The 27,551-nt window shown below is 41.1% G+C and overlaps 1 protein-coding gene across 1 annotated transcript in view; it reads left to right on the plus strand.

Moving 5' to 3' along the window:
• The first annotated feature begins 1,316 nt into the window (after positions 1-1,316).
• The window catches only part of appbp2 (amyloid beta precursor protein (cytoplasmic tail) binding protein 2), a 48,825-nt gene continuing 22,590 nt past the window's right edge, over positions 1,317-27,551 (plus strand). The window contains exons 1-4 of the mRNA XM_078166854.1: positions 1,317-1,730; positions 14,775-14,863; positions 16,628-16,779; positions 20,676-20,799. Of these exons, the coding sequence (XP_078022980.1) occupies positions 1,593-1,730; positions 14,775-14,863; positions 16,628-16,779; positions 20,676-20,799 (503 nt within the window). The 5' untranslated portion in view covers positions 1,317-1,592. The remainder of the gene's footprint in view (positions 1,731-14,774; positions 14,864-16,627; positions 16,780-20,675; positions 20,800-27,551) is intronic.

The raw sequence follows: 27,551 nt of genomic DNA on the forward strand, positions 1-27,551 counted from the left end.
GCCAGGCTTCTGTCCAGATCTCTTAAGTTCACTCACATCACTCCAGTCCTGGCATCCCTGCACTGGCTCCCTGTTAATTTCAGGATCCAGCACAAGATTCTAACCATCACTTACAGAGCCCTCCACGATCAAGCACCTGCATACTTGACGGATCTGGTGTCCTTTCACTGTCCTGTCAGGTCACTGCGGTCCGCTGAAGGCCACCTACTTACTGTCCCTCACACAAGATTAAAGACGAAAGGTGATAGAGCCTTTAAGGCTGTTGCACCGAAATGGTGGAATGCACTACCTCATGAGCTGAGAGCGGCCTCTTCCGTGGACATTTTTAAAAAGCAGTTAAAAACACATCTCTTTAGGCTTGCGTTCCATTAATTGTCCATTGTATCATCTCTGTATTTCGCTGCACTTTACTTTTTATTTGTTTTTGTGTATTTTGCATTGTTTCTGTTATTGTATTTTTTGTATTTTATCTTGTGAAGCACTTTGTGAGTCCTCTCTGTGACAAGTGCTATATAAATAAATTTACTTACTTACTTACTTTATGTCCATGATCATCCTTTAAGATCACTAAGGTCCTTATCATCAACGACTTTGATTCATGGAAAGCCAGGGTATTTTTAAGGAGAGAGAAATCTTCCCCTCATTCATAAGCTATAGTCCATTCTGTATGTCTTAATACTGAAAGGAATAAAACAAAATTCGCCAGACAAAATACACATTTAAGTAAAAATTCACTTCAAACTTCAACTTTTTAGTGGCAAGTCTCAGAGGAAAAAGTCAGTTGTTCCGTAACATAAATTTCCATAACTATTTCTATCCATTCAGAGATGTTGAAGGCTCTTTACTCGGCCATTTCCTGATGACTGCCTTTTTACAACCTGCAAGTAATATTTGTAATAAATACCTGTCCTGTTTTATTAGCCCAGTCGACATATTTCATAAAAATTAGGTTAAAATCCAGCCCTAAGCTCACTGTTGATCTGATCTTTGTAAACACATCTACCCAGTAAGAAGAAATTACAGGACACTTCCAAAAATATAAACAAATAACTAGCAGATATGTTACCACACATTCTTCAACACTGACCATGTTCAGGTTTGTTGAGTACATTTGCTCTCTAATGAAACAGGAATTAAGGAAACAGAGGATCGGAACTGGACAATTTAACATACATGAATTCAAACAAAGTCTTGCTGAACTACAAAGAAAAAACGTGTGATAGGCTATGTTCATTTCTCCTTGTATGTTTATGTGTGTTTAAGGATTTTTTTTTATTTTTTTTTTTTTGCATTGACTGCACAATTACGTCACTGCGTCAACGCCAGTGAATGTCTGCGTCGGGACGGGGGCACGGAACTGCTGTAGGGTCGACGAATAATTGGAGATGAAAGGGATAGATGGCTATTAAACAGTGGTTTTAGAATTGTAGTGGTAAACTGGCAACAGTACAATCATCTGTAGCCTTATTTTAAAGCAAATAGTACATGAGGACTCGCGAAGGAAGTGCTTCGCAGAAACGTAGTAAATGTAGGGAGAGTTGGGGAGGGCTGTAGCTGCTGGTGTGTTTTTTTTTTTGGAGAGGGAAAACAACATGGCTGCGGTGGAGCTCGAATGGATCCCAGAAACACTGTACAACACCGCTATCTCGGCTGTGGTGGACAACTACAGCCGATCGAGAAGGGACATACGGTCGCTCCCAGAAAATATACAATTCGATGTCTATTATAAGGTAAGATTTTACAGTCAGGGAACGTTATATCCGACACCCAGTAGGTTGTACGAGTTTGTGTTGTGTTGTGCTGCTAACGTTAGCTAAATTACGATAACGCTATGCTAGCTGTAAAAGACGAAAAACTGGGGGTCCTGTACATCAACCGCTAGCTTACACCGCTCTTCGTTTTCCTAATATTCAAGAGTATATTGTGTAATGAACGTTTGTTGAAAATGAAGCGGGCGGCCGTGTGTAACATTTTGGTAATGTAGTTACTGTTGTTTTGTAAACTAACAGCATTTTCGTGGGTTTGTTGATGTCAGTATTGTGTTTTTCACCCACTGAAGTAGCTCTTCTCGAACAAGCAAACATGTTACAGCATAGCATAGCTGAGCTTTGTCGAGCTGTCTGCTATCAGTTTGCCGTAGACAGGAAACTCAAAACGGCAGTATATTGTAACTTGAAAACAACATTTTTGTTTTCTCCAACACTCATTTAAATGCAGCATCGAAATAAGATATCAAAACAGTGCTGCTTTTGAGCTACAATCAAGGCTCTAGAAGGCTCTAACCAGGATTTTAGATACTTGAGGTCATAAATAGGATTCAGACACACAATAAGTTATTACATAAAATGATGAAGAAATTTTCAAGAACCTGCGCCATATCTAGGTCAGCAGTAAAATTTAAGCAAATTTGTGGCATTGACCAACTTATCTACTTTCAACAAAAGGTCAGATTTCCTTGAGCTTTATCCCTTCCGTTGAAGCTTGCATTCAGATGACACCTGTGGATTTCATCTGCGCATCTGAAGCTCATTCAATTAACTCAACTTGCAGTCATTGTTCACCTGCTTTAAGTATGGCTGTGCCTCACGTTTTCAGCAAATCATTGCTTACTATGTGGCATTGTAATAGTGGGAGACCTAGCATCAGAACTAAGTCAAGTCAGATTTTTATTCTAAGCAAAGAGGGGCTCTCACAGCATCAAATGATTAGCCCCTTTTACAATGCCTGATTTTCCGCAAATATTGGGCCGTTTTGCCGGCAAGCTGCAACTGTTTAGACACACAGAGTCGGATTGGCGAGTTGATCCGAGGTGCCCAATTTTCCACCTCGTAGGGTAGTCATATTAGCGGAACCCTTTTAGTTTAAAAAGACCGAGGTGGCCTTCTGCAAGGGGAGGGGCTGTTGATGACGCCGCACGTGCGAGCCACTGGCGGTGGATAAACAGGAAACAGTTGATAGCAGGAATTAGCGAGCAGTAAGTAGCAAGAGGGAAACACAAACCTGACACACACTACAGTAAAGATGAGCAACTGGACAGATAAGGAATTGTGTGCCCTCCTTGCCCTCTCAAATAAAGAGGCCATTAACCGTCAAATGATGGGGACGGTGAAGAATGAGAGAATCGCCGCAGGACTGACTAGCTGCGGCTTCCCTCCCACGTCACTGTTTACATCACATGCTGAGCTACAGGTTTTGTTACCTGTTCACACCCCCCATTGCCCCGAAAAAGGCGCATTATGTATAAACAAACGTAGGTAGGCGGCATTTTGCTGCACTCCCAGATTTTGTTGTTATACTGCCAATGCTGAAAAAAGACTGATTGGGCTTTCCTGCAAATTTGCCCAATTCCTGTTTAAAAAAGGCTATTGCTACACTATAAGGTTTGTGAGGGGGCAGGCCATGGAAATCTGAAAGGCTTTGCACAAACTACGTGACTGACTGTGACTCAGGAGGGAGAGTGGTGTCGTCCACATATCGTAAGATTGGCTTTTTGACCCCGGCTGCCCCAGTCTGCATGTCAAAGTTAGGGATGTCACAATACCAAAAATTCTGTAGTTGGTGCCAATACCAGTAAAATTACACAATTCTCGATACCGAAGTCGATACCACAGTAAAAAAAAAAAAAAATCCTAAGATCCCATGTACTTAAACAAGAAATACTTTATTAAAATATTTGCATATACAATACCATTTCTATCAACAGATTGATATTACTTAAGTACAGGGGTGAAAGTCGTTTTAAATTCTTGCCAGTACTATTACCACAACCTTCATTGCTTCACATTGTTCACCTCTCCTCGCTTCGTGCATTTTTAAAAAGCCCAGTCAAAAACAAAACAAACAAATGAAAACATTTCAATATTTTACTGTACCTGTATGGAGTAGAAAGAAATTAGAAACACTTTGTGTATAGTAAAATATTTGTTTTAAAATGTTTAGGGTGCTGGCATGTATGAAACCCTAATGAACACTTAAAACCATGCATGTCATTTTTGTTTTTCTCTTTTCCTCTTTACCTATTTTTCGTTATAAAAAACATTGATCAACATCCGCAATAAACTCAATAAACTATTTAAATATTTACTACTTAAATCACGCTGACAGCATTTGAGCCAACCACAAGAATGTGTGGAATTTTGTTTGTTTCATTTATTGTTTGTCCTGTCACGGTGCAAGCGGCGTTTTTTTGACGTCTGTGGTCCAGTTGTGGAAAAATCAAATGTCCCAGTACAATAAATCAAATGCACCCCAACCGCCGTGTTTCGGAAGTAGAACGCATGGGCAGTCAGGGCTCAACAATAAGGATTGCCCAATTGCCCGGGGCAAGTAAAACTCACGGTCGGGCATGTAAACTAACAACTCACTTGCCCGATCGGGCAAGTTGCTAAAAATAGTAAAAGTTAATAACTAATTGATAAAATAAATGTATTTTAAAATGTGCTCTTCTGCTCTGATGCGGCGGTCTCTCTTCCTGAAGTCACAGGCACAGCTGTGTAACAATGTCCTGCCCACAGCCCCCATTGATATTATTTTGCGCGACGGACGCTTCATATAATAACATAACAATATACTATTTATGGTGTTATGCCATCGTGTCATTTCTGTCTCTACATGGTCACACGTTAACAATTCTCCTCTGCTCTCTGTATCGCGCACGGCGGAGTTCCGCCACACACACAGGTGATCATGCTAGAGCGGCTCGGGCCGCATTTTCCTGACCAAACCTGACCCCGAGCCCAGTGCAGTTTGTCAGCTGACAAAGTTATTGAAATGGACAGTGTGTAAATAACCAACAGACTGCTGTTACGCACAGACAAACACGCTGCTCGCACAGCAGCGTAGCACAGCACTCATGCTGAGCTTGTGTTGCATTCAGGCGTTGTCATGTAAATAACAACTTCCAACACTTGAATAGGTCATAGCACAAAACAGCAGCATGTCAAGTGACTTTTTACTTTATTATATGCAATAAAATTGTATGTTCCTAAATCTTGAGACACCTCATATGTAAGCTAGACAGACATTTCACCTGCTCATTACTGTGCACACATGTACTGTATGGCCTTAGTCCTAAAGAGCCCTTCTGGTGCCAGTAGATACATAGAAACATCCCAGCAGGCTGTGCTTTGCAAGCATACAAAAAAGTTTCACGCATGTGAAAATTATTTTTCATGCGTGTGCTTCACCTCCGCTGCTACAACTCCATCCTAGGGGAAACACTGCTGTGTGTGTTTTGTGCAACAGGTGGATGTGGTAGTCTACCAGTAGAGTAGAGAGAGAGCTAAGTAGCGTTGAAGTACAGTAGAGCAGGGCAGAGAGATGGAAGCAAAATATATTAAAACTGGTGTTAATACAGCAGAACTGGAGAGAAAGGTGAAAAATAAATAGAGGTGGGCATGGCTCAAGTAGGGCGCAAAATTATAGACGGAGAATGATTGACAAATTTTTCACTTTAAGCCCTGACACTGTCATTTTTGTGTAGGAATTAAGCTACAATACATGACATATGTTGTTTTAATTAATAAATACAGTGTGAATAAAGATTACATAACATAAAAATAACTGCAGTCTTTGTTATTTGATAGCCGCTTAAATTAAACAATTTTTATAGGACAAGTAAAAACTGACTTCGGGCAAGTAGATCTCTGACCAACTTGCCCGACCGGGCAAGTGAAAAAAAAAAACTTAGCGTTGAACCCTGGCAGTCATGTACTGCTAGTGATGGTGAGATGAAGCCTCATGAAGCATTGAAGCTTTCCAGCAAATAGGTTCAGAAAAGGGTTCATTTCTTGAGGCTTCATGTGCACACGAAACCACCTGCTGGCCAAAGTGTGTAAAACAGGCAGCTGTGATCTTAACCATGTAATCTGTGATACACGTGTGTCAGTAATAGCTGCTGGGAATGACTATTAATAATAATAATAATATTATAACTTTCTTTTTATCAATATAGTGTATTTTCTAGTGAGTATATTATGACTATACTGTATCAAATACATCTACAATAAACTTATTGTTTTGTGAATGCATCCTGTGTGTATAAACCAATCATTTGGCTAAAAATTGTATTGTGGTGTAGTGTCATATAATATAATAATGGCAAAAGGGGTAATATTCGTGTTCTGTGTCACTTCTGTGCAAACCTCACACCAAGATCTGAACCGCTTCCCAAACCAGTCGTACAGCCGGGCAGCGAGGCTTCGGACGTCATCAATGACGTCACTCGTCTGAAACGATACAAGCCTCGATAGGCGCATCGTGGAATTGGATTACTCGATGCACGCTTCGAAGCATCAGCACAGCACGTAACATCACTACATACTGCTGGAAGTGAAATACCTGATCGTTAGCTCACGCAGCTTGTTCAAGCTGTTCTCTGTGTTGTTGAAATTAAACAAAATAACATGGAACATATCTGCTTACTATGCTACTGATTTTAATTGATGAACTGAATGACATTTAACGGAGTGTTGCACATCTTGAAGGCTGGGCTCATAGGAGACTAGGGTTGTCATGAGAACTGATACTTCGGTACCAAGTCGATGCCAACATGCAAAAAATACGTCGGTACCTGTTTTTTTTTCGGTACCGTATGTATCGGATGCAACTTTGCCCTCAGCGGGCTGTGTCGATTCCTGCCAGAACTGACGGGGGGAGTATATGCACATCAGTCTGTGCCCAAGACGAGCGCCAAAGAAGAACGCCTGTTCTCCGTTGTCTTTGCTAGAAATAATGGCTTCTACAAGTGCTAGAGCTTAGATCGGGCCCAAAAAATCCAGCCCGACCCCACCAGAGCCTGTGCATGCTCTGTCCAAGCCCTCTGAATGTAGGCATGGACTGTAACGCTATATGGCGTATATTGCCCCCATCAGTTCCGGAAGAGTCATAGCACAGATTCTTACGCTGGTATCGGTTCTTCTGTTTTTTTTTATTTTTGTTTTTTTAAAAAGAGTATCACTGTTTTTTTTTTCATCATGGAATCGAAAGGTATCGCGAGTATTGGTTCTCATGACATCACTAGTCAAAGTATCCTTGTGCAAGATACTGAATAGACTTGCACCAATTTATCGGCAGTGCTTGGAATCGGGCCGGTTTTCACGTGATCAGCCGTGACCTGCGACCAGCCGGTCAGTCTGAAATATGCCAATTTAAAACGCCGGTCAAATTTCTGCCGTGCCGCATAATTGACGTGTAACATCAGCAGCGCACACACAAGCACATGTGCAACTCACGGCTTGGGCGATGTGAGGAAGTGAAACACGGCGGATTCTCACCTTAATCATTCACGCACACACATCAAAAGAGAGAAGGAGAAAGTTGTTAATTGTTCGTGTTAAACTGAACTGTGGAGCTCTCACTGCTGCACTGTGCCGGTTGAAACTAACAAGGTGCGTGTCCGCGTGCTGAAGATGTGCGTGTCCACGCGCTTACTGGCGGGCGTGTCCCAAAGACCTGTGTGAATTTTCCACAGGAAATATTTTTACTTTTTTGTCTATTGAAGAAATTACCCACAAATGCTATACACCAAGAAATATTATTTTATTTATCCATGTTTTTATTTATGTAGGCCTATGCCTTTTTTACTTATTTATTTTAATACTGTACCTGAAGTTATATTTGAGCAAAAAAGTTTGTGTTTGTTTGTTTGAGATGATTATTGAAAAGCTGGTTGTGTCTTGGTTAAAATGCTCTAATAAAGGAAAGATAGAAAATATTGCAATATCTTGTGTGCTGTAAAGTGGTTTGAAAAAAATGAAATTGGAATCGGCCAAAATCGGAATCGGCCAAAATCGGAATTGGCCATCCAAACACTCTGCAAATCGGAAATCGGTATCGGCCCAAAAAATTGTAATCAGTACAAGTTTAATACTGAACCCCAAATTGCTCCTAATGGCTGTACCACCAGTGTGTGAGTGTGTGTGAATGTTCAGACTGAGTAGTAGATGGCACCTTGCATGGTAGCCTTGGCCTCAAGTGTTTGAATGTGTGTGTGTGTGTGTGAATGGGTGAATGTGGCATGTAGTGTTAAGGTGCTTTCAGTGGTCCATTCTATTTACAATGAAGATCACAGAGTTCTCACTGTCACAGACTTTCCTTTGCAGTCACCTGACCTTATCCCCAATGAACATTTTTGGGGGCACCTGAAGACTGAGAATGCCAAACATTCAGTGACATCACAGGAACCTCTTTGGAACTTTGTCAAATCATGCTGGCATAACATGGGTCATCAGGTTTTTGCACATAATTTTGGAATTCATGCTAGCTATAGTGCATGCTGTTACTGAAGCAAAAGGGGGACATACCAGATAAGATAGTGAGATAATACAGATAAGATATTCTGAAATATATGCACATCTTTTAAATATTCAACTTTTCACTCAAATTGTTACATTGAGACAATTGTTACATTCAATTCACGGGCAACAGCTCTGGTGGACATTCCTGCAGTCAGCATGCCAATTGCACGCTCCCTCAAAACTTGCAACATCTGTGGCATTGTGCTGTGTGATAAAACTCAACATTTCAGAGTGGCCTTTTATTGTGGCCAGCCTAAGGCACACCTGTGCAATAATCATGCTGTCTAATCAGCATCTTGATATGCCACACCTGTGAGGTGGGATGGATTATCTCGGCAAAGGAGAACTGCTCACTAACACAGATTTAGACAGATTTGTGAACAGTATTTGTGAGAAATGGTCTTTTGTGTATATAGAAAATGTTTTAGATCTTTGAGTTCAGCTCATGAAAAATGGGAGCAAAAACAAAAGTGTTGCGTTTATATTTTTGTTCAGTGTAATAACATAACATTATACTATTTATTGTGTTATACGATGAAACATTTCACCTTATAACATGATGACTTATTGTTTACACAACGGCATGTCATTTCTGTCTCTACATGGTTGCGCCTTTACAATTGACCCTTTGCTAAGCCCCGCCCCTTTGTGATGGTCTGACAAGCTGTTGCAGTAAGCATGGAGCCCACACTGTAACTAACTGCACTCCCTGAAGAAAAACTGAAACAGTGATTCCAGAATGAAGCAGACAGAGGGGTCTACAGTCTGTGTTTGAAGGATATATCCAGGATGTCAGACTGACTCAGCAGCAACAATAGGTTAAAAAGACAAAGATAGTTAGAAGCAAAAGCCGAACTATAGGCTACAGATCACAGTGTAAAAGTGAACCACCACATCACTGCTGATCGCCACACAAGACAATGAATATAAAGGGAAACTTTGCTGATATTGAACCAGCTGTGTGGCATCACAGTGTGAACAGATGAACCGTGTTTGGCTTCGCCCCCGTGCCGCTGCCAGCACCTGGACCTCCGCCGCCGGACAAGCAGGGATCTCTGGGGGAAGTCAGACAGCGGTCATCTGCGCACAATGCGATGACACACAGCTGGTCAAATATCAGCAGTGTTTCCCTGCTTCCCTTCACTGGTTCCTCTACAGCAGGGTCGGTATTTTTTTTCCACTGTTATAATCATTAAGAAGCAAAAGCAGAATGTGTATACATTCAGTAGGCTATATCTTCACTAGCTAGCTAGCTAACCCTACACTTTTCAGGGTTTGGTTTTGGTTTTGAAACAGGGAAGAAATGTAAATCTCCTTCCTACGTCTCCAGGTAACGAGTATCATTAATACACAGCGTGCCCTAGGCACAACATTTAGCTCCAAATCCACAAAACCAGCCTGAAAATGAAGAAAATCTGAAGCGATTGCATTGGAGTCAATGGAGATTGGGTGTGTTGTTGTCGGACCCTGGTCTGAGGTGGCCCGATGCTACATTATGATTGGCCAGTCCGCATCTGGGGGCGGGACTGAGCAAAGGGTCAATACTCCCAGCAGGGGTTGTAGCTGCTTCAGTGGTCTGGCATGGACCAGTGGTCACTACCACTAGGGGTGCTAAAGATACTATAATGCTTGACAAATTATGTACAGTTTTTTAAAAAACACAGTGTTGCACTGCAAAAGTGGATTACATTTATTCCACATTTTACTCCACATTTATTTTCCTGTATATAATCATATTTTTATGAAAAAATACCAGTTACACCAAATGACACTGGGTTGTGTCAATTGGTGTAACCAGTATTTTTCATAAAAATATGATACACTGCCTGACCATGTTCCTTCTACAATCAGACACCATTGTTTGTTGAAGAAATGCACACTGAAAATCAAATGTTACAGTCAGCAAGGTTAAGTGAACTTTTTTTTTTTCTATGTTATTTCAGTTCAGAAAAAAGAACATCTGACAACAGTGAGCTAATGTCTTCTACGGCAAATTCTTTGCTGAAAAAAACATTTTACAATCATGTTTCATTTTAAAATTTAACTCATGTTTTGTATCTTAAGTTCTGATAAGAAAAAAGTCACCTGACAACTCAAAAGCATGAACTTGTCTACTATTGTGAATACAGTTGTTAAAAATTTAATGAGAAAGAAAGTTCAGAAAAAGGAACATCTGACAACAATTAATTCTTCTTCTACTGTAAATTCTTTGCTAACAACAATCATTTAATTTTAAAATTTAACTCATGTTTAGGTTTTGTATTTTAAATTCTGATGAGGGAAAAAGTAACCTGACGACAACAACTCGTAAGGACGTAATTGGCCCTTGCTGCAGCATTAGCATTCACATGGGCTCTATGACGAGCCACTTTTTCCTTGTATGTATGAACATATATATATATATATATATATATATATATATATGTATATATATATATATATATATATGTGTGTATATATATATATATATATATATATATATATATATATATATATATATAGATATATACAGTACAGGCCAAAAGTTTGGACACACCTTCTCATTCAATGCGTTTTCTTTATTTTCATGACTATTTACATTGTAGATTCTCACTGAAGGCATCAAAACTATGAATGAACACATGTGGAGTTATGTACTTCACAAAAAAAGGTGAAATAACTGAAAACATGTTTTATATTCTAGTTTCTTCAAAATAGCCACCCTTTGCTCTGATTACTGCTTTGCACACTCTTGGCATTCTCTCCATGAGCTTCAAGAAGTAGTCACCTGAAATGGTTTTCCAACAGTCTTGAAGGAGTTCCCAGAGGTGTTTAGCACTTGTTGGCTCCTTTGCCTTCACTCTGCGGTCCAGCTCACCCCAAACCATCTCGATTGGGTTCAGGTCTGGTGACTGTGGAGGCCAGGTCATCTGCCGCAGCACTCCATCACTCTCCTTCTTGGTCAAATAGCCCTTACACAGCCTGGAGGTGTGTTTGGGGTCATTGTCCTGTTGAAAAATAAATGATCGTCCAACTAAACGCAAACTGGATGGGATGGCATGTCGCTGCAGGATGCTGTGGTAGCCATGCTGGTTCAGTGTGCCTTCAATTTTGAATAAATCCCCAACAGTGTCACCAGCAAAACACCCCCACACCATCACACCTCCTCCTCCATGCTTCACAGTGGGAACCAGGCATGTGGAATCCATCCGTTCACCTTTTCTGCGTCTCACAAAGACACGGCGGTTGGAACCAAAGATCTCAAATTTGGACTCATCAGACCAAAGCACAGATTTCCACTGGTCTAATGTCCATTCCTTGTGTTTCTTGGCCCAAACAAATCTCTTCTGCTTGTTGCCTCTCCTTAGCAGTGGTTTCCTAGCAGCTATTTGACCATGAAGGCCTGATTCGCGCAGTCTCCTCTTAACAGTTGTTCTAGAGATGGGTCTGCTGCTAGAACTCTGTGTGGCATTCATCTGGTCTCTGATCTGAGCTGCTGTTAACTTGCGATTTCTGAGGCTGGTGACTTGGATGAACTTATCCTCAGAAGCAGAGGTGACTCTTGGTCTTCCTTTCCTGGGTCGGTCCTCATGTGTGCCAGTTTCGTTGTAGCACTTGATGGTTTTTGCGACTCCACTTGGGGACACATTTAAAGTTTTTGCAATTTTCCGGACTGACTGACCTTCATTTCTTAAAGTAATGATGGCCACTGGTTTTTCTTTAGTTAGCTGATTGGTTCTTGCCATAATATGAATTTTAACAGTTGTCCAATAGGGCTGTCGGCTGTGTATTAACCTGACTTCTGCACAACACAACTGATGGTCCCAACCCCATTGATAAAGCAAGAAATTCCACTAATTAACCCTGATAAGGCACACCTGTGAAGTGGAAACCATTTCAGGTGACTACCTCTTGAAGCTCATCGAGAGAATGCCAAGAGTGTGCAATATATATATATATATATATATATATATATATATATATATATATATATACACAGTACAGGCCAAAAGTTTAGACACACCTTCTCATTCAATGCGTTTTCTTTATTTTCATGACTATTTACATTGTAGATTCTCACTGAAGGCATCAAAACTATGAATGAACACATGTGGAGTTATGTACTTAACAAAAAAAGGTGAAATAACTGAAAACATGTTTTATATTCTAGTTTCTTCATAATAGCCACCCTTTGCTCTGATTACTGCTTTGCACACTCTTGGCATTCTCTCCATGAGCTTCAAGAGGTAGTCACCTGAAATGGTTTCCACTTCACAGGTGTGCCTTATCAGGGTTAATTAATGGAATTTCTTGCTTTATCAATGAGGTTGGGACCATCAGTTGTGTTGTGCAGAAGTCAGGTTAATACACAGCCGACAGCCCTATTGGACAACTGTTAAAATTCATATTATGGCAAGAACCAATCAGCTAACTAAAGAAAAACGAGTGGCCATCATTACTTTAAGAAATGAAGGTCAGTCTGTCCGGAAAATTGCAAAAACTTTAAATGTGTCCCCAAGTGGAGTCGCAAAAACCATCAAGCGCTACAACGAAACTGGCAGACATGAGGACCGACCCAGGAAAGGAAGACCAAGAGTCACCTCTGCTTCTGAGGATAAGTTCATCCGAGTCACCAGCCTCAGAAATCGCAAGTTAACAGCAGCTCAGATCAGAGACCAGATGAATGCCACACAGAGTTCTAGCAGCAGACCCATTTCTAGAACAACTGTTAAGAGGAGACTGCGCCAATCAGGCCTTCATGGTCAAATAGCTGCTAGGAAACCACTGCTAAAGAAAGGCAACAAGCAGAAGAGATTTGTTTGGGCCAAGAAACGCAAGGAATGGACATTAGACCAGTGGAAATCTGTGCTTTGGTCTGATGAGTCCAAATTTGAGATCTTTGGTTCTAACCACTGTGTCTTTGTGAGATGCAGAAAAGGTGAATGGATGGATTCCACATGCCTGGTTCCCACTGTGAAGCATGGAGGAGGAGGTGTGATGGTGTGGGGGTGTTTTGCTGGTGACACTGTTGGGGATTTATTCAAAATTGAAGGCACACTGAACCAGCATGGCTACCACAGCATCCTGCAGCGACATGTCATCCCATCCGGTTTGCGTTTAGTTGGACGATCATTTATTTTTCAACAGGACAATGACCCCAAACACACCTCCAGGCTGTGTAAGGGCTATTTGACCAAGAAGGAGAGTGATGGAGTGCTGCGGCAGATGACCTGGCCTCCACAGTCACCGGACCTGAACCCAATCGAGATGGTTTGGGGTGAGCTGGACCGCAGAGTGAAGGCAAAGGGGCCAACAAGTGCTAAACACCTCTGGGAACTCCTTCAAGATTGTTGGAAAACCATTTCAGGTGACTACCTCTTGAAGCTCATGGAGAGAATGCCAAGAGTGTGCAAAGTAGTAATCAGAGCAAAGGGTGGCTATTTTTAAGAAACTAGAATATAAAACATGTTTTATATTCATAGTTTTGATGCCTTCAGTGAGAATCTACAATGTAAATAGTCATGAAAATAAAGAAAACGCATTGAATGAGAAGGTGTGTCCAAACTTTTGGCCTGTACTGTATATATATGTGTGTGTGTGTGTGTGTGTATATATATATATATATATATATATATATATATATATATATATATATGTATATATGTATATATGTGTATATATATATATATATATATATATATATATATATATATGTATATATGTGTGTATATATATATATATATATATATATATATATATATATATATATATATATATATATGTATGTATGTATATATATGTATATATATATACGTATATATGTGTGTGTGTGTGTGTATGTATATGTATGTGTATATATGTGTATGACTTGTGGGGTGGATAATTGTTCTGTTAATCCATTCAGAGATGATCAGGTTGAGGGATGAGAGGAGCAGCTGCTGCAAGTGAATGCAAACTTTTAAACCCAGCAGAATGAACGGCTAAGTTTCACTTTCAATGCACCTGAAGTTCTGCTACTCTGTTTCTGCCCTGAGTGCAGTTTGCACTCAGACAGTGTTGTGCTATAAATAACTGAAAGATTTATATGTTCTAATAGTGCTCCTAAAGAGCAGTCTCCAGCTCCAAAAATAGACAACCTATTTGCAGTAGTTGATGTTTAAATCATGGTGGGCTGCCACAGATAAATGTGAGAGTATCAGTATCGGAACAACTCTACTGCTGATGTGCTGTCATCCTACATTTGACCTGCCGTCACTCTTTTTGTCACTGTAAACCTCAGTCTGCAGTTTTCATACCTATACACTTCGTTATTAAACCAGAGAAGAATTCTAGCGTAACATTGACCATGACAGATCACGCACCCATGCACATCATCATGCACACCCGAGAATGCGACCATATTTTATTTTCATGTTTTAACTGGAAGAGTTGACCTCTGTTTTATTGTCAGTGAGTCGCCATGTACACGTTAACCCTTCATCCTTGTGTGTTTTTCAGCTTTACCAACAGGGCCGGCTCTGCCAGTTAGGAGGAGAGTTCTGTGAACTTGAGGTGTTTGCTAAAGTACTGCGGGCTTCAGACAAAAGGTAAGAATATAATGGGACCAAGCTGTGCCCGAAACTTCACACCATCGGCATTGACCCATCATTTGTACTACAGAGTGGTTCTGAAGATCGGCCCTTTATACAGATATTTTGGTTCACCAGTTATACTGTGTGTGCTGAAAACTGCATTCATTAAATAGTGGAGTTAGATATCCTTTATGTAATGTACCTTACCAAAACTAAACCGCAGTTTTCCATACTTTGGGGTACTTGCCAAAATTCTACTGCTGTCTGAGAGTGCTGTTTCCATGTGGGGGGATGCTTGGTCTGCAACAGTTGTTGGTTGGGTGGTGTGTTTCAAGTGGCATCCACATGAATCCCAGGACCCAAGGTTTCCCAGCGGAACATTGCATTGTGACAAGATGATCTATGGTATTCACTTCACCTGTCAGTGGTTTCAGTGTTTTTGCTGATGGTTGTGTAAATGCAGTCCATTTACCATTTAATTGTATTTTATCTGTTACTCAATTACTGTTATGACCTACTGTTTTTATCTTACCCCATATGCCTCATTTTCACTAACTTTTGGTATTAGGCACTTTTCTCAAATTCTTTTTCCACTGCAGATAATACTCCATCAGTGTAGGCGGGATTCTTAGCTGATCGTCAAGCAATGCTGTGTAAAACTGGAGTGACATCACCTTCAGCACTACACAAACACTTGTGCATTGCTTAATCCATCTCTCACTGGAACCTTTTCTGGCAACCAAAGGAATGTCTCCACTTTATTTTTAAAAAACAGTTGGCTATTTTAAAATGCTGGGTTTATGCAGGATGTCATGCAAGTTAAGATTTTAGTGACTAATCTCTCAAGTGGTCTGCAGTGTTTGTTTGTGTTTTTTTTTAAAGATATTTTTTGGGGCTTTTTGGCCTTTAATTGATAGGATAGACAAGCGTGAAGGGGGAGAGAGAGAGGGAGTGACATGCAGCAAAGGGCCACAGGCTGGAGTCGAACCCGGGCCGCTGCGGCAACAGCCTTGTACATGGGGCGCCTGCTCTACCACTAAGCCACCGCCGCCCCGGAGATATTTTTTTATAGATAGGACAGTTAAGCGTGAAGGGGGGGAGAGAGAGAGGGGGTAAATGACATGCAGCAAAGGGCCACAGGCTGGAGTTGAACCCAGGCCGCTGCAGCAACAGCCTTGTACATGGGGCGCCTGCTCTATCCACTAAGCCACCGACGCCCTGTCTGCAGTGTTTTAACTTCACCTTCTAGTATCAGCTTAATTTGCTTGGAACTTCGACCAAGTTGGCAACACAGAGTACCATGTACTATCCACAACTTTTACCAATGGAAAACCCAAAAAAGAACATTTCAAGTCAAGCTGTGCCATACCATGCAGTGGAATTGAGGCTTTAAATGCTCTTGCCCTGTGACTTGTGCTTTGTGTGGGGCACACAAAGCACAAGTCACATGGCGAGAGCACACAGCTCTTGGGACGTGTTAGTTCAGTTTAACAAAGCCATTTTAAGTTCCATATCACATCTTCTGCCATGCAGACTTTACTTAAGGAAAAGGGGTGCTGAAAGTAAACAAATGTAATGCTGGTATGGAGCTAGGTAAAAGTGAACTTCCTGTGCACAATAAAGCACCCTTTAGGTAAAGGTACATTATTGATGTTCTTTTTCTGTGAGCTTTTTTTTTTTTTTTTTAAGTAAAGACTGTTATGTAACAGATATATTGATTATCACCTTATACTTATGCTGTCCACTTACATGGTGCATTCCTTTGTCCTATCACTGCAGACACCTACTGCACCACTGCTTTCAAGCACTAATGGACCATGGTGTGAAAGTGGCCTCAGTTCTGGCAAACTCCTTCAGCCGCCGCTGTTCCTACATCGCGGAGTCTGATGCCCATGTCAAAGAGAAGGCCATCCAGTTTGGCTTTGTGTTAGGTAAATAGTGGGGTAGGGGACAAAAGGTTTCACACAGACACTCTGTCTGTTCCCGTATCGCACAGACTTAACTCAAACAATGAGTGATGAATTGAAGGCCATTCATTGCTCCCACTGATGTGTGTAGGTTCAGCCCACAGGAAAAATACATTAGGGATCAGAGATGGGCCAAACCATTATCAGCAGTCCATAGTCATTTTGATCATTTAAAATATGTCAAATCCTATCTAATTGTACCATGTTTTGTACTACCAGGGGTGCACTATTACGTAGAATAGACACATTTCCTCAAGATATTACGAAACAGTGACACCAGATGTAACTGTATATGATGATATTAAAAAATATTTGCTAGCCTTGTGGTTTTATCCAGGCAAGGTACTCCAGACCAAACTTTTTCTTATTCTGTTTGCAAAGCCAGCACAGTCAGCACAGTGGATGGTTTTCAAAGAAATGGAACCAGACCAACATGGGATTTTTTGAATCGATACCAATTTTAGCTGGGAAAATTTCAACAAGGACTGATATGGTGGGCGATAAAGTAAATTTGAATGAACATAGACTGTTTTCTTAAGTGGACTGTGTGCTGAGTTTGCAACTCTGTCACTTTGCAAAGGTACTTAGCAGGCTGCTTTCTTGAACCCCTGTGGGCCCAAAGACTATATTTAGTATAATAAGGAAAAAAATACCACTGGTTTTGTTCTGATTGGTCTTAAGGGCTGTAATAGACTTGCCGCTTGATCAAATGTAGGCGTACACAATGCGCCGTGTCTGTGTCTGTATACTTGCTGCAGCACTACGCAGCCAAAATGCACAATACTGGCGGTCTCCACTTGGGGCAGACAACAGAAATATAACCTGGAAATCGGGTAGTGCATGCCGCAATAGTATCCAGCTGCAGCCCTGGAGCAGAAGCCCCTGACGTGACACAAGCCTCTGGCTTGACGGAAGTGCCCCTGGCATGACGGAAGTGACTTTTCTCTTTTTTAACAACTTTTTTAAGTAAAATAGATTAATATAGCGTCTATGAATTGATGAATTGTCCATTTATTTTACCTTTATTTAATCATACAAGTCAACTTTGTTTTTTGTTGTTTGTTTTTGACCACCACGTGACATTCAAACCATCAATAAAAGAAGCTGCGCTCAGTGGGCACTCCTTCTATATTAATATTCATATGCTTCGTTAACTACGACCTTTTATTCATTTAGGTCGGACCTTTCAAACTACAAATATTTCACCATTCAGTGTGAGAAATCAATGCTAACATTCGAAAATAGCTGACTGTTACCCTATTTCGTGTGTAAGTGTGCACAATGAAGAGACAAAAGTCAGTTTGAGAAACTTTATTTTCAAATTTCCACAAACAATATCTGATGGCCAGTCCACTTCTGGCAGCCTGCAAGAGACAGAAAAGACAATGAGCACATAACTTCAAGAAACAAATCCCAACTTCACCACTGTATTTTTTTTTTTTGTTTAGCATTTCATCTGTCTTTTAGCCAGATTGAAAGCTTTGGGTCCGTCACTCTGCTTAATTTAGTGTTGTAACAGCCTGACCTCCGCGGTCCTCTTCGCTCCCCTCACCCACACTTGAGCACCCGTTCTGGGATACATAGTGTCGGCCTGCCCGGCCTGACCTCCGTGCTCCTCTCCGCTCCCCTCACCCACACTTGAGCACCTGTTCTGGGATACACAGTGTCGGCCCGCCTGACCTCCGCGCTCCTCTCCGCTCCTCTCACTCACACTTGAGCATCCGTCCAGGCCGCGGAGGTCAGGCCGGAGGGCCACGGAGGTCAGGCCCGGGAGGGACCATAGGTGAGTGGATCCCAAGTCTCGAGCCCTGCCCTCACCACTCACCAGGGACCTCTTCTAACGGTTGCAGAATAAACAACATAGCTATTTTCTGCCAATTTATTCCAGTTAGCTTACCTGAAACCTACTGCGTTGAGACGCTGTGTCCTGCGAGCTCAGTTCCACACAAAGACTGCGACAATACTATCCAGCAAAACACGTCACTTCCGTCATGCCAGGGGCACTTCCGGCAAGCCAGAGGCTTGTGTCACGTCAGGGGCTTCTGCTCCGGGGCTGCAGCTGGATGCTACTCGCATGCCGAGTGTTGTAAACAAACATGGATGCCCTTGATATGCTTGATGAGGAAGAAGAACTATGTCACTATGTAACGACGTTGAAACATCATAGAGATGCAGGTAGTTCGGCACCAGGTCTGTCAGCCTCTCTTCAAAAGTTTCCGACATTGCTCCGACAGCGACTCCATCTGGTCTGATCTCACCGTCACGTGTTCATTCGCAGTTGCATCTCATGTACGCGTCACGGTACCTCATGTTGAGATATGCGGCCGACACATCAAAGAAACGCAGATCACGCATGGCAGCCATGATGCGGCCGTGTTCGCATTGTTTGCAGCAAGTATATTACGGCCCTAAGTCTTGAAATCTGGTAATCTTTTACCAGTAGTTTAGTAATCTCACTCTCTCTCTCTCTCTCTCTCTCTCTCTCTCTCTCTCTTTTTCACACACGCACCCAAACACACATCACCATCCCACAACTGACCTGAAAAGTAACTAGTAACTATAGTGTAATGCAGTACTTGAGTTAATGTAACTCAGTCACTTTCCACCACTGCTCTCTACTTAATTACGCAATTACACCCTAATTAAAATGTAAAATATATTTTCATATTGGGGCATATCAGAAAATATATACACTGATACCAATATATATCTGATAGGCCCACATCAGCAGATTGAAAGGTCAGGCTTTGTTATGAAATATGTTATCATTTTCCGTTACATCTTGGTTGGATGCTTCTAAACAGTAAGTTGGCTGGTTGGCAAGCTCTAGCAGTCACTATTTTTGGAAGGAAAAAAAAGAAAAAAATGAGCAAGTGACAAATCTGTTAGTTAGGGCTAGGCGATATATCGATGCTACTCAGTTTAATCTGTCTGTTAATTAGTCTTCAGTGTGACATCGGTCTATATGTTGCACGTGCTACACAAAATCAGTCATTGAGATGAATGAAATTACTGCAGCACGCGTGCAATCCAGTGCTGCGCTGCTGGTTTGTGTGTGCGGTGGATCATAGCGTGTTGCTGTTATTCTTTGTAGTTGTAGTCCATTTTGTGACATTGAGAGAGCCTGGATGAAGGCAACAGATCTGTTTTTAAAAAAGCAGCAACAACAACACCACAGAAGTTTCATATACACGATGTATATAATGCAGAATAAGTGCCTCTTGTTCCTTCCCTGTCTTGGCCTTTCTTGTCTTGGCCCCCCACAGAGATTTTAAATTGCTACAAACAACAATGGATTTAGGCCTACTTGATACTTTTATAGTCATGTTTAGTTTTGTGGCCTGTGATGCAAACCTTTAAACCTCTGTAGCTCCAGTGCTATGTGCAAAAATGTTAATGTACAGCCCTGCTATTTATTTTATATAATTTTTCATTCACATGTGCAGCTGTATATTTTTCAAACAGGGTAATAAAATCCCTGTCTTTGCATTTATTTTGATCAGTCTGTTTTTATAAAAGTGTCATCTGAAATGTGGCTTTGACTTGCAACTAAAAACATGTAGCCAATATCGTAGAAATTGTGTATCGCCAGTCAGCCTGTAAATACTGAGATGTAAATTTTTGGCCACATCGCCCGACCCTACTATGCGCTGTTACTGTTACTATTTGTTTGGTGGTAGAACTCTAAAGATGAGTTTCTTTCCCCATGATAAATACCTGTGATATTTGAACAGAGCATTTGCAAAATATATTTAATAATGATAAAATATTTTAACTACTGTTTACAACAGGTGATGCTGATGCTATCTCACCCTCTGATTTGGAAACCATAGGATTAATCTGATGTCTTTTGATTCTAGGTGGCTTTTTGTCTGATGCAGGCTGGTATGGCGATGCAGAGAAAGTGTTTCTGTCGTGCCTGCAGCTGTGCACGCTCCACAGTGAGGTCCTCCACTGCTACAGGGCTGTGGAATGCTGTGTCAGGTCAGTCTCCAAACCTGTGGACAAGACTTACACCATTACAACTTTTTGGGCCGATCCCGATTTGCAGAGTGTTTGGACGGCCGATTCCGATTTTGGCCGATTCCGGATTCATTTTTTTCAAACTACTTTACAGCACACAGGATATTGCAGTATTTTCTATTTTTCCTTTATTAGAACATTTTAACCAAGATACAACCAGCTTTTCAATAATCATCTCAAACAATCACACAAAAACAGTGACAGAGGTTAAGAAACATTTTCCTCTTTTGCTCAAATATAACTTCATGTACATACAGGTATTAAAATAAGTAAAAAAAGGCATACATAATTAAAAACATTGATAAATCAAATAATTCTTGGTGTATAGCATTTGTGGGTAATTTCTTGAAAAGAAAAAAAAAGTAAAAATATCTCCTGTGGAAAATTCAGAAAGTGCAGTGTTATGGACATTATTATTTTAACAACTAGAAAAAACGTGCACATTCTTCGGCACGCGAACACGTGCATCTTCGGGGCGTGGACACGCGCCTTGTCAGTTTCAAGCAGCACAGTGCAGCACTGAGAGCTCCGCAGTTAAGTTTAACATGGACAATTAACAACTTTCTCCTTCTCTCTTTTGGTGTGTGTGCGTGAATGATTAAGGTGAGAAGCCGCGCATGTTTCACTTCCTCACATTGCCCAAGCAGTGAGTTGCACATGTGCGTGTGTGTGCGCTGCGCGGTGGGAATTTGACTGGCGTTTTAAATCGGCATATTTTAGACTGACCGGCCAGTTGCAGGTCATGGCCGATCACGTGAAAATCGGCCCAATTCCGAGCACTGCCGATTAATCGGTTCAAGTTTACTGTGGACATTCAGTGTATAGTTGCATATATCAAGAATATTTTGACCCTCAATGTACAGCCCTGATTCCAAAGTTGAGATGTTGTGTAAAAGTTAGTCAAAGCAGAATATATTGCAAATTTTTGTAAATATACACTCAATCTTAAATGCAGCCCCAAGGGGCACAAGACAGTGTTCTCATTGGGCCGGTCCCAGGGTCGGATAAATGCAGAGGGTTGTGCCAGAAAGGGCATTCAACATAAAACCTATGCCAAATCTAACATGCGAATCACGAATATGACTTCCATACCGAGAAAAAGATGTACAAGACGGTGGTGAGACCAGCGATGTTGTTTGGTTTAGAGACAGTGGCACTGAGGGATAGTGAATATATCAGTAGAAGGATGCTGAGTTTGGAATTGCCAGGCAAGAGGCCTAGGGGACGACCAAAGAGGAGATTTATGGATGTAATGAAAGAGGACATGAAGTCATTTGGTGTGAGAGAAGAGGATGCAGAGGATAGGATTAGATGGAGGCAGATGATTCGCTGTGGTGACCCCTCAGTGTTCAACATAACATTTTTTCCCCACTGGCCCCCCGGGCCAGTAGTTCAGAGTTTTACTGGCCCCTTGTATATTCTTACTGGCCCAAGTAAAAGAGAGAGAGAGAGAGAGAAAATGAATATAAAACTCCATTTATTTTAACTTCATTTCATTTAACTCCATTATACCTCATTGTAGTGCATGATGGTATATACAGCAGTCCTCTCAGAAACTGATGTATGATGTCACAGCCTCTGTGTACTCATCCACTTCTTGACCTCACAACAGGTTTACAGAGCTTTAACTTCTGCCTGTATGAGGGAATCAGGTGGACGGTGTTGTGGTCAGAGTGGCCCAGTGCAGCGCAGAGGACGGTGTGATAGGCGTTGTTAACAGTTGTGTAACAGTGATCCAGGATATTCTTCTCTCTGGTCTGTTTGTATTTGGGGAGTTCATAGGTGAGGTTACCTTTGTTAAAGTCGCCAAGGACAGTAACTAAGGAGTCTGCTCCACACACAGTAGCCTATCTGGTCAGCGAGCGTGCGCTGTAGCCTCCTGCACGTTGGCCTGCGGTGGGATATAAACACCGACCAGAACGAATGAACCAAACCAAACTCCCAAACCAAACTTGTCGCCGCCATCTTGCATTGACTGAATCGTCTGTCCTCGGCTGGGTTCGGCTGAGCTCAGCAGATGATACACAAAGGATTCTGGGATAGCACTTATTGCCAAGGGTGGTCCTGGAAAATCTTAAAAGTGAGGGCCATACAGCCCTTATTCTTGACCCTCAACTCAACACTCTGAGAATCGGGACAGCACTAGCACTTCGGATGCGGATTTTTGAGACTGAGGGTTAAGATTGAGGGTTAAGATAGGAATTGGGTTTGGGCCATACACTCTTACACCTGCAACATGTTCCAAAAAAGTTGAAAGGTGAACAGGTTATTGGTAACAGGTGATAGATAGTATCATGATTGGGTATGAAAGGGCTACCGCCAAAGGCTTAGTTGTTTACAAGTGAGGATGGTACGAGGTTCAACACTTGGTGAAAAACTATGTGGGGATGTAGTCCAACAGTTTAAGAAGAATATCTCTCAACTCACAGTTCCAAGGAATTTAGGATTTCACCATCTGCATCCATAATGTCATAAATAGATCAAGAGAATTGGAGAAAACTCTGCATGTAAGGGGCAAGGCTGAAAACCAATATGAAAAGAAAGCCATGTATCAGCAACATCCAAGACAGCAGTGACTTCTTTGGGCCTGAGCGGAGAAGTGTGCTGTGGTCTGACAAGTCCACATTTCAGATTATTTTTGGAAATTATGGACGTTGTGTCCTCCGGGCTAAAGAGGAAAAGGACCATCCAGATTGTTTACCAGCTCAGTTCAAAGCCAGCATCTGTGATGGTATGGGGGTGTGTTAGTGCCCACGGCATCATGGGTAACTCACATCTATGAAGGCACCATGAATGCGTCTCTCAAGACCCTGGACTGTTGAGCAAGTGAAGTTATATATCAAGCAAGAATAAGAAAGAATTTCACTTTAAGAACTTCCACAATTAGTGTCCTCAGTTCCTAAACACTTACTGAGTGATGTTCAAAGAAGAGATGATGTAACACAGTGATAAACATGCCCCTGTCCCAACTTTATTAAAACAGGTTGCAGGCATCATATTTGATAGTGTCCTTAGTCAGGTGGTAGTCAACATGTTTAACAGCTTAGTCAGAGATGTTGCCAGTGTCTTGTTTAGTGAGTGACCGTGTTAGCTGGTGACTTTAGCCATTTGCAGTTGTGGTTGCCCATAGTAACTTAACATAAATGGTTGGTGTCCTAAGGACAGAGGGCTGTCGTATGCTGTAAAGCCCCCTGAGGCAAATTGTGATTGATTGACTATGAGCAACCACATTGTATCTGGCTGAAAGTCACCAGTTATCATGGTCACTCGTTAAATAATTCTGTAGAACCTGAGTCCACTATTAGAAAATTGATTCTGACAACCAAGAATGCAACAACCAGACATTTTGAAGTTGGTTTTTAAAGCTTGTTCATGCCACTTCCATTATCAACATATGTGCACGTTTTTTGTTTTTTTTTAAATATATGTTTATTAAATTTTCAAGACACAAAACAGGAACACATATGACATATACAAACAAACATACATTTGGCTCACATACACATTTAAAATCAAATTTATACAGGCGAGAGATTCGGGAGTCCTTCTATACAAATAAAATAAGCAGGTAAAATAAACCAAGTGCACACTGCCATGCATGATATATTCACATGATCAAAGAAAGGTACACAAAAACAAAAACATATCAATTAAGCGGTAGGATGTCATTTACGAGGCAGAGCATTCTCAGCTATGATACAAACCCTCTTGTAAGAATGGTAGAAATATTCAAACCCAATATATGACAAAAAGGGTTCCCGTGTTTTACGAAAAACATCATCTTTGCTGTGTAGTTTACACGTCAAATAGTCCAAAGCAACATGTTCAAGTGTCACCCTTTGCCACTGAACCTTGGATGGAACTTTATCCATTATCCAGTTTAAGAGAATACACTTTCTAGCACAGAAAGTAAGTGTTTGGTAAAGTTTTCTTTTAAATTTGTCAGTGATGGACAAATCAGATATACCAAGAAGCAGATGCAAGGGGTTGTTATTTCTATTAGTACATAGAATCTTATTAATTTCCTGCCCAATGACCTGCCAAAACTGCTGTACTTTTCTACAATACCACAAACAATGTGTAAGACTACCAGTTTCTATTTTACACTTGGGGCACAGTGGAGATGAATTAAGGTTGAATTTATGACGTTGTGAGGGGGATACATGGACCCTGTGTAGTAGTTTCAATTGCATGGCTCTCACTCAGTTACAAACACTCAGCGTTTTTGCACTCTTCCAAGCATCACTCCAGCCATCGTCTGTTATATTAACCTTGAGTTCTTTTTCCCATAAGCCTTTCAGAAAATAGGTGTTTGTGGTGTTATATCCCTTAAGGATATTATAGAATAAGCTAATAGATCTGTCAGATTTCTGTAAAAAGAGCTGTCTCTCTAAATGTGAAATATTTTGACACTGAAGGATTGTGGTATCCTTTGTGACGAAGTTTCTTACTTGCAAATATCGAAAGAAATCCTGTTGTTGAATGTCATATTTCATTTTCAACTGACTAAAAGACATCATGTAGAACCTTCCAGTAGTTTATGTAAAGTGGATATTCCTTTATTTACCCAAATCCGGAAGTTATTGTCCATCACTCCAGGAGGGAAATCAGGATTATCGCATATTGGAGTAAAGACAGAGGTGAATTGAGATCTGCCCTCTAATTTTCTAATGGCACGCCATGCTTTAACTGTGGAAATTGTAATTGGGTTAGTACAAGCAGACTTCAAAGATGTACTTTTCCTAATAAACAAAAGATTACTCAAAGGGTATTTGGACATTGAACTTTCTACATCCAACCAGAGAGATGTGGACTTACTACACATCCAGTCAGCTATAGTACGCAGATGAACACTAAGCTGGAATTTTCTAATGTCTGGGAGATCAACACCTCCTTCTGTGGAAGACAGACATAACGTGGCTATTTTTAGGCGTGGTTTCTTCTTAGACCATATAAAGGAACTAAACCAGTTATTTAGCTGTTTGATGGTCTTATGGAGAAATATAACTGGGATCATTTGTATTGGGTAAAGTAACCTGGGGAGGATGTTCATTTTCAGCAGTGCAACACGGCCTAACCAGGAAATTGGGAGAGTGTTCATCTCTCAAGGTCCAACCTTATGCCCTCAAATATGGGTGGGAAATTTGCTTTATATAGTTGGTCAAAGGAGGGTGTTATACGTATTCCCAAATATACAAAGCCTTCTGGTGACCATTTAAAAGGAAAGGGAGATGGAGTTTTGGGTATTTGTTTCAGAATACCTAATGGCATTGCTTCCGATTTACTGAAATTTATTCTGTAGCCAGAAAAAGTACTAAACATATTGATGGTCTCAATAAGGGCTGGGGTAGATACTTCAGGCACCGTCAAAACAATCAAGACATCATCAGCATACAATCTTGTGTTGTCTCGTGTCAATGGTGAGACCATGTATGTTTTCATTTGCTCTGATTGCCTCAGCGAGAGGCTCAATTGCCAAGGCAAAGAGCAAGGACGATAGGGGACATCCTTGCCTTGTACCTCTTAAAATTTGGAAATTAGAAGAACACAACCCGTTTGTAAGCACTGCTGAGAGGGGATTTGTATAAAGTAACTTTACCCAGCTTATAAAATTTTCACCCAGGCCAAATTTGTGTAATATGTAAAACAAGTATGGCATCTCCATGCGGTCGAATGCCTTCTCGGCATTTAGCGAAAGCATCAGACCATTCAAAGACCGCTGTTGAAAAACTTGAATTGTATTTAGTAATCTGCGCATATTATTGTATGAATTGCGACCTTTGATGAATCCAGTTTGGTCATCTTTTATAAGCATAGGGAGTAAGCTTTCTAGTCTTGTTGCTAATATTTTAGAGAGGAGTTTCAAATCGGCATTCAACAGGGAGATGGGCCTGTATGATGCACAGTCCTCTGGGATTTTGCCCTTTTTCAAAATTAGAGATATGTGCGCCTCTCTCAGAGACTGCGGTAGAATGCCTTTCTTAAAAGAGTCATTAAACATACAGTCAGGTCCATAATTATTTGGACAATGATACAGTTGTCGTCATTTTGGCTCTGTACACCACCACAATGGGTTTTAAATGAAACAATGAATACCTGCTTAAAGTGCAGACTCTCAGCTTTCATTTAAGGCTTTTTTCAAAAATGTAGTATGAACCATGTAGGAATTACAACCATTTCTTCACACAGTCCCCCAACTTTAAGGGCTCATAAGTATTTGGACAAACTAACATAATCATCAATTAAACAGTCAGTTTTAATACTTGGTTGCAAATCCTTTACAGTCAATGACTGCCTGAAGTGTTGGACACATAGGCATCATCAGATGCTGGGTTTCTTCCCTGGTGATGCTCGGCCAGCCCTTTACTGCAGCCGTCTGCACTTCCTGCTTGTGTTTTGGGTGTTTTGCCCTCAGTTTTGGCTTCAGCAAGAGAAACGCATGCTCAGTTGGATTCAGGTCAGATGATATGACTTGGCCATTGCAGAACATTCCACTTCTTTGCCTTAAAAATGTCTTTGGTTGCTTTTGCAGTATGCTTCAGGTCAATGTCCATCTGCACTGTGAAGCATCGTCCAATGAGTTTTGAAGCATTTGGTTGAATCTGAGCAGATAATGGTGCCCCAAACACTTCAGCTTTCATCCTGCTGCTCTTGTCAGCAGTCACATCATCAATAAATACAAGAGAACCAGTTCCACTGGCAGCCATACATGG

This window comes from Epinephelus lanceolatus, chromosome 4 (genome assembly GCF_041903045.1).
Source record: "Epinephelus lanceolatus isolate andai-2023 chromosome 4, ASM4190304v1, whole genome shotgun sequence".
In the NCBI taxonomy this organism is placed as follows: Eukaryota; Metazoa; Chordata; class Actinopteri; order Perciformes; family Serranidae; genus Epinephelus; species Epinephelus lanceolatus.